The following is a 13,365-nucleotide window of genomic DNA, read 5'->3' on the forward strand; positions in this document are numbered from 1 at the left end:
AAAGGAGGGCTCAGCCAGTTGCAGTATTTCAGAGTAAGACTAATCCCAGACTCCACTGTTGCAGAAACCAGCAGCACTATTTCCCTAGGCTGTACGTTTCCACCCCCTCCTGTGCACTAGCACACTAGCACCATAATGGATCACAGACCAAAAAATGAATAGTGCCAACAAAGGGATGTGGAAAAAATGCTTGGGCACACAGCGATGTTCACTAACACACCTTGTTCACATTACGTTACCCCGCTGATGCCACAAGCAAAGAGTACACACACACTACATGCAATTATTGGGGCCTCCTCACAAGATGAAGCAACTGGATCACAAACCTGAGCATAAAGGACGTACAGTCAGTAGACTTTCACACGAAGTCAAACCTTAACATGGCTATTCACTGGACTAACAATTCAAAGCACACTAAACATACTTAAGTTCATATACTAGTGCCATCCCATCATTTGGGATAATTATATATAACTAACACAGCTACTAAAAGCGTAGTTCTTACATCAATTAAAATTATGCTCAGTATACTAACAAACAGAATAACATTAGAAAAATAAGTCACGTTTCTATTTTAAATTTGTATTTCATAGAATGGTTTGGGTTGGAAGGGACCTTAAAGATCATCTCATTCCAACCCCCCTGCCATGGGCAGGGACACCTCCCACCACACCAGGTTTCTCAAAGCCCCATCCAGCCTGGCCTTGAACACCTCCAGGGATGGGGCATTTGTTAGAATATTATCATCCATAGTAAACATTATAAACCACTTAATTCTGAAATATTTCATAGTTAAAGAATTTTAGCACTTACACATGTCATTTAATACTAAAGTTAATTAATTTGATATACTAAACTACAATCTCTTCTCTTCTACTATAAAACCAAAAAGACTAAGTTAAAATTTAAAAGCCTTACTTTCTGCTCCATCAGGGACCTCCCCTTCTGTCATCTGTTCTGATTCTTGTCGACTGTCACAAGCAGGTTCTTGCTCCAAAGAGAGATCGAGATCATTATCTTGAGATCTATCAGAAGGGGCTGGCAAAGGTTGTGGCTCAAACTGCAAAATCAGGTCTCCTTTCATTTCTAGTTAAAGGAATACAACCACAAAAAATGACCAAACAGAATAAAATGCAAATACTGCAAGACACTAAGAAACTCCAACATCAATTTATCAATTTGTTTCACAACGTATTGAATCCAACTACTTTTTTCCCCCAAAGTAGAAGACTTAAAATTGAAACCATTTAGATCATTAGCTGTCTATTTAATTCTGAACTTGTACAATGTTTTCCACTAAACTATGCTAAGTATTTCAAAATAAAAGGTTTTAAAATAAAAGGCTCATCTCTATGCAAGAAGCAGCACGTAGAACCATCACAGGAGAATCCCAAAAACTCATCAGAAAAAAGGGGCACCCTGACCTGGCTGTTCACAGATCTGTCACATGAGGGACACCACTCCCATGGTTCAGGTGCAAAATCCTGGAAGATGAATCCATGGGAGAGGATTCAGGATCGCCTCGCTGACTGAGGGGTTACTGCCTACGAGGGGTGTGGGACACGTGGGAAGAGCACCTTAGGATTGTACTAGACTTATTATGGACATTTAGGGAAAAATAAAAAAAAACAAAAGCAGGGAAAGGGAAGGATTAGCAAGTCTGAGGAGAAAACAGAGGAATAAGTGCATAAAGGGCCAGTGAGTACACTGGTCTGATCACGTGCAGCCTGGTTCCTGGCAGCCTGTCCTGTCTTCTTGCTAAATTCCATTTCTGTTTTCCTGAGGGAGGAACTTTCTAATTTGTATGCCTGCAAGCGTATGGGTGCGTAACAGACAGCAAGTGGAGCGTAAACAGGCATGTGTGCATATTACATGGGCATACATATCAGCGTGCAATGACTAGCAAACGGCAAGCCAGACTAGCCAGTGAGAACAGCAAGAGGCTTGGGAAACGGGTATCGAAGCAGCCCTAAGACTGGGCTGGATACTGGAAAGGACAGAGGGTTTACAACTTGGCCACCGGAGGGATCGGGAGATCCAAGCCAGCTACAGGGGAGATTGCAGGAGGCTCAGGCTCAACCAAGAAACCTGCTGGCACACGTACATATTATTTCTTTAACAGACAACTGAGGGTATCTACTGGGTAGACTAAGTATTTACAGTCAGTTACTGCAGGCATTCATAGTGGGTGCCTGTGTTTGCGTAAAAAGGGAGGGGTGTCTGCGTACCACTAACTGGAGAGGAGCAGAAAACCTCAGCTGTTTGCATGACCAGGAGCCAGCAACGGGGGAAGCTGAGGATCCAGGGCCAGCTGCTGGGTGCACTGAGCTTCTAAAGCTACCTTCCTGAGGGATCCATAGCACATACCGAGGACAGCGGGGCACGTGGGGACATGCAAGGTAACTGGAGGGCTACAGGCTCTTTGATCAGTTCCGGACAGACTGAGTGCTTAAGACCCGTTTCTGGGGAATTAGGGGGGAGATAGAAGGTGTATATGCATGTAGGGCTGGAAACCTCGGGGATGTATGTGTCTGGGGAGAGCTGGGGTGCAGGGACCAGCTACTGGGCTGAGTGAGTGTCTGAGACCAACCGCTACAGAGATCTGTACTGTATATGCAGACATTTTCCCACCAAGCAGCCTTCAGCCTGTTCAGCCAGAGCAGGGAACAGAACGAGACAATTCGCGCTGTTTGTGTTTAATGCAACGCGCTGTGTTTTCTACACTAGCCTGCACGGCCAGCTGCAGGTATCTGTACTTAATCGTGGTTTGCATGTGTGCATCACCTACCAGGAATAAACGCACAGCCCCACTACTTGCCGCACCCAGAACAGGCAGCTGCAGCAGCCTCTCATCTACTGAGCAACCCGAGTCAGCAGCCTCCCGCAAGTTACTCACTCCTGTCCTCACTGTACATATCTTCAAAGGCAAACTCCAGTTCTCTCTGCCAGTTGTCTTTTATTTCCACGCGTTTGTATGCGGGTACAAAAAGCTGAGGTGGCATCTGCGCTACCATCTGCCTCCTGCGCATCCGATCCACGTTCTGCATTTGTTCAAGTTCTTTCAGTAGCCTTTCCCTGTCCTTCAAGGAAAGGGGTGAGAAGCATTTTGTGTTAACGTTCGGACAGCTGTATGTCAGGACTGATAACGTACTTCCAATTTGGTCACCATGAGGTTTGTTTAATCCTCAACATTTAGTTAATTTTATTCTAGAGCAGGCGCTTTCTCAGGAGAAGAGTATATCTGACCTTTAAACACGGTCAAACACTGCGTAAAAGATCTGATGTTAAAGAACTGAGTTGTACGCTGTGGGCCAACTTTCCTAAACAGAACTAAATCTTCTGTTTTCTGAAGTAAATGAGCACTGCCTTCAATAAGCTAGTGTTGTTAGTATGTGCTACTTAAAAATAAGAGTTGCTGAAGTAAGCTAACACCCTTGGTGCAGTACAATGATACATTAAAGCTATTTTAAAAAAGCCTTATTTGAAGGGTTTTTTTGTTGTTGTTAACAATGAACATCAGAAATATAATTTTCACAGTTCCCCGAATTAGTTAAGTTACTCATTTATGGCCAATCATATCTCAATTAAAAAACCATAGGAAGCTGTCATTTGAGATATTTGTGTTATTGTCTGTTACTGTCACAAACTTCTAAAGTACAAAACCCCTTCTCAACAGTTGCTTTTACTTCTTAAGGAAAATAAGATCAGTTTTTCCAGATTTCTACACTAGCAGAACCTTAATTTAAGTAATAATGTTGATTTTTTTTTCCAAAAATTAAGTAGTGCTGGCTTCTCATAAGAAATATTAATAACTTCTGAGAATCTCATAGATACTTTGAGATGTGCCATGATAAAGTCATGACGAAGCTCAATTTTATTCAGCACAAGCTTTGTGTACAATACAATAACAAAGTGGTATGCCCACATATTGAACGATCAATAGAAAAAGTACTGAATAGTTTCCTCTCCTGTATACATGTAATAAAACAAATTTTACGCCAACAACAGATTAAGAGCATGACAACTGCAAAGACACCCAATTTGAATCCAAGTATGGATTTGAAGTCAGCATTTGTACCAGCTTATGTCAGTACAAACATGATCTCCGCCCTTCAGATAATGACCGAATTTTCTTTCCTATTAGATATAAATACACACGGTACATTCTTACACATTTCACATGCTGTTATTTTATCTGATTTCTGTCTTCAAGTTTTTCAGACGGAGAAAAAAACCCATGTGTGATTGACAAGATATAGTAATACCAGAAATTTGAAGCATATATACAGACACACTAGAAACAAAGGTGTTAAAAAAAAAAAAAAGGCTGTGGGAAAAAAGAAGTTCTTGCAGCTGTGTAGAACCTCAGAAAACTAACAAAAAAGATGGAGGCAGCTCAAGAACACACAAGGACACTCTGGAAGAAGGGTACATATGTAAGAGTATGCTTTCACTGCATATACACTTCGGTAAGTGTAAGCAATGTATTATTTGTATATACAATCTCTCTCTCTCTCTATATATATATATACACACACACACACAATGTATATATATATCTATACTGTTCCATTAACAGATTATGTCTGGTGCTCCAAAGAGCATTCTCCAGAAGTCCTTGGAGCAGAGGCAGAGTAAGTTCAGGCTTGTTGGGATCTCTTGCTGTCTTTTAGTAGTAAAAGGTCCTTACCCCTTTTGTAAAAAAACAGGATACAAAGGTGAGGAAATAATCAGGGAGAAGCACCAACCCACAACTGAATGCTCTGAATACTAATTTAACATGTTTATGTAAAATAAGCCGAACGTAAGGGAGGAAGGAGGACTGACAATGAGTCTATAGATTTCAATTTTCTCAAAAGCACATTAGCCAGATTTAGGGTGACTGACATTCTTACAGGTGCTTTGCGAAGTGGTACCCATCGTTCTGGTCATAATTTAAAACCATTTTATGTTTTTCCCTTGATCTCACACAGCTATAAAGTAAACAAGTTTATAAAAACAATGGCTGTAGGAACAACTGATGAAATTAAAACTTTGAATTTGTTGATCTTCCAGGCAGAAGAGTTCTATCATTAATTTTATCATTAATTATCTAAATACTTCAAGCAGTTAGTTAACTCACAAGGTATTACTTCAGCTCAACATTACTTCGGCTCATTCCTTTATACTATAACAAAAAAAAAAAAAAGACAAGCAAAACAAGGCCCTGAAGTACAGAACTCACAACTTTCTCAAGTGTATTTTTTTTCCATGCTACCCCGTATTTAGAAAACAAGAACCCCATTCCTACTTCTCATTGAACTGACAGTGGACTACCCTGACCTCTGCCAATGAGAACAAGAGAAAGAAGACTTATTTCAAACAAAGGCACCGTAATACTAGTCCCTGTAAGAGCTATGGCATTGAATTAAAAAAAAAATTATCTGCAGTGTCTATTCTGCTTAAAAACATTTCTAATTTATCTTTATCAAAAAGGTTTCTTGTCTTATAAACTTCCAGAGAGCCAAAATTAAGAAGATGAGCTTGATGATTTTTTGAAAGCATTCTGAAAACCCTATTTAGTCTACCTCCTGAAACCACAACCCCTTAGGAAACCTACAGCTTACTTAACACCGATTATTTTGACATGAAAAACAGGCACAACGTTTACTTTGCCTACCTGAGCCAAACGGACCGTCTTCAAGGCATGATTTCCTCTGAGATGGGCCTTTGCAACCTGCTCTCTTTTTTCTCTCTCTGCCTCTCTGTGCAGCTCCTCCAAGCGCTTGCCTTCCTCTTCAGCAGCTAACCGAGCATCTGGCTGGCAGTCAATTAACAGTTTAGTCCACCGAGTTCTTGTGATAGTTTAAAGTGTATGTAACACTAAATAATTCTGTAGCAAAACCACTTTGAAAAAGGCATACAATACCGTACGAACACTCTCAGAAGTTTTATAGTACTCAGCTGCAAGCAAAACCAAACTGTATTTATACATTTGGGAAAAAAATGCATATTTACACATTTGCTAAGTGTTAGGTGTCAAAGCATTCTAGTTCCTAACTCCACTAGGGATAATCGTTTGTATGATTTATTCATTACAGCCGAGTAGTTATTTTTCCTACACTACAAGCCAAAGTGAATAATGTAATCAATATTACTGATTCACTTCTTTTGTGGTCACGATTTTGTTTTAAACAAGGAGGCCAGAAGTTTTTTCATTTTCACTTGGGAAACAAGGAAAAAAATCTGCAATGTTTAAATAAAAACAATCTTACTAACACTTTAATAAATACTCAAGTAAAAAAGTTGCACATAAGCTAGGTGAAAGATTGACATTTAGGAATTTTCTGATATAAAGCTCAAACCGCAGCATCTGCTCTTATTGTTTAGACCTAGTCCTTTAAAGGTCAAGAAAACCTTAAACTTCATGAATGAAAACAAAGCCACTAGAGAGAACATTCACAAAGAGAAGCTTATCGACTGTAGAGAGTCTAGTCTAAAAGAGGCTGATCCCAAACAAGAATTTAGACTGTGATCTCACCTCACAGACAAACCAAACAACAGATCATCAGTTCTAAAAGCTAAGTTCTTACTCCATCTCTCACTTGTCCAGATCCTCCCCTTCTTCTGATCCGACTTGAGCCTTTGTCTGATGGTACTGTGAACCTAAGCAAACCTTTTCACCTGGCACAGCTTTGTTCATCATTCTTTTTCTCAAATCAGACCTTTGCCATTTTGGCAAGCTGAAACTGTTGACTGCATGAACAGATGAACGTGAATATGAGGTAAAGACTGGGTGAACACAACTAAGAGAGGAAAAAAGCAGGGTAACTGCAACTATTAATTTAACATAAGACAAAACAGAAGATTGGGGTGCCCTAAGACACCAGTCTTGGGAACTCATCCCCATTCAGAGGCCTCCTTATGTTAGAAATACTGCCAGGAGTGATTCTGACAGCAACCGAGCACAGAACAGTCCTCACAAGTTCCCATCATCTAGGATTCTGATTATTCAGTCATATAACATCTGCTTTATGCAAGTTTCTATTTTTAAACAAGTTCTGGGAAGCTGACCTGCTGGTATCTGATAGCCAGACACAACGTGCAATATAAAGATACATGGAAGCATATATCACAAACGCTTAATCACCTGTTCTCCATCCATTTCTCTATCCACATAAGGTTCTGAAATATGGTAACGTGTAACGGAGAAGTTGTCAGCACCAGAGGCCTTCACTGCAGGAATCTTTTTCACTTCAAAATTCTAGAAAGTAAAGTAGAAATAGAAATAAGTACAGCTGTATCACAGAACAGTTGTCTCTGGCAAAGCAACTAAATGAAAGAGAAGCGAGTTCCATACCTTAATTAGTAACAGAAGAAAGCTCAAAATTAAAAACAAAATTCTCTCCTGAAAACATTATGTCATTTCAATATTGGCGTACAATTAATAATTAATCACATCAGCCCAAGGAATACCTAGAGGGCTTAATGACTGAGAGCATCTCGCTGCCTACAGCAGACGTCCCCGCACAAATTGACATTCATCACAGAGCTCTGCCTTCCTGTTTCAATAGCGTTACCTTAACGCAAAAGCACTTGAGCTTTCATGTACGAATACAAAACCCACTTACAACAGCTGACGCATCCATCTCAAAGCAGGGCAAGCACAGATCCATAATATAATTACGCATAACAGCAAAATAACATTTCTCAAGTACAGACTTGGCTTATAGAACTCGGAATCTATTATTTCCAGTTTATTAGATGATCAGAGAAAAGACCATTTTCCATAACCTCACTGAAAAAGCATTCACACATACTGTACAAAGTATTCTTTTTTTTTTTTTTTGAGGAGGGGGAGTTTTGGGTACACTTAAAAAACAAAAAAATGCAATACTACTATGTTATTACAGCAGAAGGCTGAGGTGGCAGGTAAACGTTAGGATAGATAACTATGGAGTTTAACATCACTACAGCTATTAAGTGAAAATGAAATCATGATGAGGTTTAAAGTACACGTTAATCATAAAAATATGATCTCACATGATTTTAAGAAGAAATCTGCAAAAACAAGAGATCTGAAAAGGACAGCTATCAAAGCTTAGTAGAAGTCTGTCAGTAAATATTTCATTAATTTTCTTGATTTTTACCACTCTCCTTATAGCACACAAATAACATTTTCAGATATTCCACTGTGAGGAGTCAAACCAATAAATAAAGCACTGTACTGATATGGTATCCTGAAATTATGATCATCGTGGATACATACCTCAAGAGGATGGGGCAGAGGAGGTGGTAGGCTTGCAACTTTTGCTGCTCTTTCTCTTTCCACATCCAGGGCATGCTTGCGTGCATTTATTCGTCTAGTAAATAAATGGGGGGAGGGAGAGAGGAGGAAAAATAGTTAAATAGTTCAAGCAACAATGACAGCACTGTGTAAAATAAAAGGCAAACCTAAAAATATAATCATTGACTCCATTTAATTCTTGGGAGACAGAAACGGGTAAGCACACCAAAGAGTCAACAGAACTTACGCTGAAAGGCAGCACTGAAAAATTAACTTTTGAAGTAATGCAAAAAAAGTAATGACACGCGAACTTCTCCGGATCAAAACAAGATCCTGCTTTTCAGAAAGCTCTGCATCACTTCAACATATTTTAATCACTGAAGTGTGCACAAAGCTAAGTATTTAATCAATAGGTGTCAACTCTAATCAAGCTCAGCTATCCCCAAGAGTACACAATTTATTTTTCACGTCAGCCCAAGTTTGGACCAATTTGTGCCTTTTTTTTTTTCCTTAAAGAGGTAAGGGAGACAGTGTCAAATGCAATAGGTCCTTTTTTCAAAAGAGTGTCTTTCCACCATGAGCTGGACTAAGAACATCTCATTTCATCTGTCACTGAATAGCTGCCAGCCAATAACCTGGACTGAAAATAGTAATACAGAGGTGACAGGCTCCCTGCCCATTGAGATTCGATCAGATCAACTTGTGTACATGACAAGGGGATCTTGGCTTTAAAACTACAAAGTTTTATCAAAATCCATGGGTTTGTCCACAAGCTAGTATCCTTTAACACACACAAAAAAAATCAAAATTAAAAAGCTGCGAACAAGCACTGTGATTTTTGCCTTTCACCACGTAACACCATGAAGCACACTCTATGCTTAATGAAGCTCAATATCTATCGCATACCGGGCTTGCTCACGAAGTAATTTCTCTTTTTGGAACTTTTGCTCTTTCAAGGCTTTCCTATGTCTCTTCTCTGCTCTTTGCTTCCTTTCTTCTGCTTGCTTTGCCAGAGCTTCTAAATCAGGTTCCTTAATAAAATATTGCAAGTGATTAATCCAGGACTTCTCATACTATCAGTGTTATATTTCAAATTAAGTATTGCTGGTAAGAACCAAAAGCTTGAAATTCCTTTCTATCACATCAGAGTAAAAATCCTCCAAATAATCACTTTTTCTTCTCCGCTATCTCCTTCATTCTCTTCTTGCCTACCACCAACAGCAGTAAGTTTATCATATTCCTCAGCCAACGGAACCAAAGACTGATGTGGAAACCTTAGCTTCTCTCTTCATCTCTTTATGAAGACAGTAATATATACTTATACATTTTAAATGGTGATTAAACTGTACAGTGAAAGCACCTTACTATCTTTCAGCCATTAATTACAACAATTGGCTATCAATGCAAATCCAGGGATTTTTCACTGAACCTCAGCGACCTCTCAAATCAGGCCTACACGAGTTACAGTTTTGACGTGGAGACAGTTTGCAGTTGCCGAATTAAGTGATGCCAGTTCACCATCTGTGCAAAAGCCTCCGAAGTCCTTACCAAGACCTTTTAAGTCACTGAAGGTCTAAAGCACTGAAGAAAAAAAAAAAAAAAAGATTTCACCTTCTTAAGCATAGAAAAGAAGCTATTAGATGGTAGAGAAACAAAGTTACTATGTTTACCGGCATATCTGGGACAGCTTACCATGTGCAATTTGGACAAGCTGTTATCTTAATATACAGTATCACATAAGCAAATGTGATATTGTACACACAACTTCGGAGTTTGCACAGCAAAAGCCTCAGCAAATTGGACTGCTAGAGAACTTAATGCAGTATTCTCCAACCACAGCAAGGCTGTACAAAACTACTTGAAAAAAAAAAAAAACACAGGCAAAATCATGCAGACTCAAACAGGCTTCTAAAAATAACTAAATAGGTTATTCATGCTTAGATGTCTAAGAGTTTCCATCCAGCAACAATGGGGCTATAAATCTTTCCCAATAAAAAGTTTATATTCCTTCTCATCATGCATGGTCTCATGGATAAATATCTGAAAAAAAAACACATGTAAACATTTAAACATTTTAAACATTTCTACCTTCCAGATATTAGGACTCCAAAATCAGGAATATAAAAAAAAAAAAAAGCAACCTTGGTATTTCTAGAACATCAAGGTATTTCTGTGACAACATTAAGCTGTGTACTTACGTTCTCCTTGGCTTGTCGGTGACCCTCACCAACAGCTCTTAAGCTTGATAAAAACAATTTTTCTAAGGCCTTTATCTTCTCATCTTGTTCTTTCTGCCATTCAGCTCTCAATGCCTCCTCCAACTGATGTAGCTGTTCTTCCCTCTTCTGCTTTACTTTCTGTCTTATCTGTAAGGCAATGTACTTCTGCTGCTCTCTAACCTGTAGAAATAGCATTTATGTTTTGTCAGTACCTTAGTAAGAGCACAGTGTTTTTGCAGCAATTACTTCCACAACACACATTCCCCTCCTGGTTAGATTACATGGAAAGATACATTAAAAAAATCTGTCCAGAAAATACTTTAAAGTTGCTATTACCCTTTTCCAAAATCAACATCATATACTAAATTTAATCTTTGTTAAAAGTTTTACTTAAAGTGAGAGAGCAACACATTGTTGATAAACTAAATGTAATAACTGTTTGAAATAGACTTCTTGCCAAAAATACAGCACAATAATTTATTACTCCCATTATGATGCAACACACTCTAAAGAGAAATGGCAACTATACTGCTAAATCAATGCCTTGGAGGACAGCACAGTGGAAGGCTAAGGGGTAAGAAGTAAAAAGAAATGGAAAAATAGCCTTGTGTCCTAACAGCAGCACAGCATAACAGAAATAAAAGAAACATGAGATGAGAAACAGAAAGGTAATTCTAAAAGGAGCAATATTTAAAGCATTAAGAGCTGTGACACTGTAATGATTTGGTTGATCTAGTAGAAAGATAGGTTTGTACTTGCCACAAGCGGCTTATTTCTTCTCCATTAGTGCTGTGTAACACATCAGTAAAAAGAGGTATGTGTATGTTGATAGACAGAAACAAACTAAAAAGATAGATACAGTGAAGTTGGCAGGGATGAAGAGGTTCTGGAACAAAGGCCTGTATGAATCTAACGGAGAGTGTATCATGAGAAAAATATGAATTTACTAGCAAATGAACATGACAACAGAAACTACTACACAAGCTAAATATAAACCTAATGTTACTACACTGCAAAAAGTTAGCTTATATGAAGTAAAATTAGGTTGATTTTCCAAAATTGTTACATCTTTAAATGAAATATACAACTTGACAAAATAGAAGCATACTTGCTGTAGCCTCAGTTTTCTTCTTCTTTCATATTCTTCTTTCAGAAGCATGGTTTCTTCATTAGGACTAAGCCTCAATTTCCCAACTTTTGCCACTTTTCTCTTCATCTTTGGTAACACTGAACAATCAATTTCTATGAGAAGATGAAAAACAGAAATTTGAGCATAAGTGACATAAGCAAAGACAGCTATATATAAAAAAAACATTGCCATAATCTCGTTGACAATTTTTTGTGCGAGTTTTCTTCAGCAGCCAGTTCAAGTTATATTTGCCAGTAGATTTTACTGTGGAACCTGGATCTGCTAGTTTTGCTGATCATTTCCCATTTCCTCACAATTATGATTTCAATTTTTTCCACACAGACAGAAGAAAAAACAAACCTTTTTTCAGCCTGATACGTAGCCTGCCCCAAAGATACTCAACTCAATAAAAAATAAATACATCTGTATTTGACCTTTAAATATTTTCACCCTGGAAAACACTGTTCTTAAACAAAACAGTAAAAACTTTCAAAAGATATTTTTGTTATAAGAATCAAAGATGTTTTACTAGTGCACAATCCAGGTAGCACTAACAACCAACATGAGGTAGCGTTACACCTGGAAACTTTTCAGTACCATAAATAAGTAATTCTTAGAAATAAATACACTTTTTAGTAACATAAATAACTGAAGCAATCAGGTGAGGTGGAAAAACACAGTAATTACCCATAAGATATTGTTAACACAGGGTTGTCGAGCGAGTGAATCCCAAGCTCACTACAGGATAAACAGAGGACTGTGGCTCCTGCTAACCATCCCTTATTCAGTTGTTGGGATAAGGAAGGAAAATTTGGAGTGCAAATCAAAATAAGAGCATTTAATACTGGGAATTATAGAGCGGTTGGGGTAGGAAGGGATCTTTACAGATCACCTCGTCCGACCCCTGCCATGGGCAGGCCCCTCTCTCACAGCCTGTGACCAAAAGCGGACCCCAGGGCGAGGCGGTCACCGCCAGCACGGCCCCAACGGCCGCGCAGGGCACCCAGAGCACACCCAGCGGTCAAAACCAGCCAGGTTTCTCGGCAACGCCGCACAGACTCTTGTAAGCAACGCCTTCGGGGAAACCCAAAGACCTCGAGACCTCCCCCCTCTCGCCATAACTCTGCCCGGGGCCCTTCTCCGGCCCCTGGCAGCTGGCGAGGACGCCGCGCTGAAGGGAAGCGAGACGGATGAGGAGGGAGCACCCCCCTTCTCAGCCCGCCCGCCCGCCGCCGCCATTAGTGCGCAGCCCCCCGCACCTACCCGCCGGCCGCCGCCGCTCCCCGCCAGCCAGCCAATCAGCGCGGGCGCGGCGGGAAACGCAGCGCCCCGGCGGAGCTGGCCCTCCGCGCACGCGCGGTGCTTCCCGCCGCTTCCCGCCGCAACATGGCCGCGCAGGCGCGGTTGCGCCCGGCCGCGCGCAGCCCTGAGGGGGAGGAGGAGGGGCTCCATGTTCCCTCACAGCCCCCTGCCCATGGTGGGGGCTGGAACTGGTAGTCCTTAAGGTCCCTGCCAAACCGTTCTGTGATTCCATAATTCAGTCATTCCATGATTCCAACCATGAAGGCTTAGGTGTTGGCTGTGTTGGCTAACCTGGAGATGACAGGGATGACGGGAGAGATCAATGCTCAGCATTACTTCTTGACCCACTAACTTCTCCAAAATTTAAGTCAATTATTCCAACATGGCTTTGGGGTGTGCTGTATGACTAAAAGGAGTAAATTTAGGCACTGATAGTGCAGCTGGACTGG

General features: G+C 40.1%; 1 protein-coding gene across 2 annotated transcripts in view; it reads right to left on the reverse strand.

The window, feature by feature from the left end:
* The window catches only part of CEP295 (centrosomal protein 295), a 38,963-nt gene extending 25,999 nt beyond the window's left edge, over nt 1-12,964 (reverse strand). Inside the window, exons 1-9 of one of the 2 annotated variants that reach the window (XM_050708135.1) lie at nt 12,878-12,964; nt 11,594-11,727; nt 10,465-10,665; nt 9,173-9,297; nt 8,249-8,342; nt 7,130-7,243; nt 5,660-5,800; nt 2,897-3,080; nt 919-1,086 (exon numbers count right to left, since the gene is read on the reverse strand). In XM_050708135.1, the coding sequence (XP_050564092.1) occupies nt 919-1,086; nt 2,897-3,080; nt 5,660-5,800; nt 7,130-7,243; nt 8,249-8,342; nt 9,173-9,297; nt 10,465-10,665; nt 11,594-11,701 (1,135 nt within the window). In that variant the 5' untranslated portion in view covers nt 11,702-11,727; nt 12,878-12,964. Of the gene's footprint in view, nt 1-918; nt 1,087-2,896; nt 3,081-5,659; nt 5,801-7,129; nt 7,244-8,248; nt 8,343-9,172; nt 9,298-10,464; nt 10,666-11,593; nt 11,728-12,301 lie in introns of both variants that reach the window. The other variant, XM_035542676.2, reaches the window with a different exon arrangement.
* Between the last annotated feature and the right edge of the window lie 401 nt (nt 12,965-13,365).

The sequence above is a fragment of the Cygnus atratus genome, chromosome 1 (assembly GCF_013377495.2).
Source record: "Cygnus atratus isolate AKBS03 ecotype Queensland, Australia chromosome 1, CAtr_DNAZoo_HiC_assembly, whole genome shotgun sequence".
Taxonomy (NCBI): domain Eukaryota; kingdom Metazoa; phylum Chordata; class Aves; order Anseriformes; family Anatidae; genus Cygnus; species Cygnus atratus.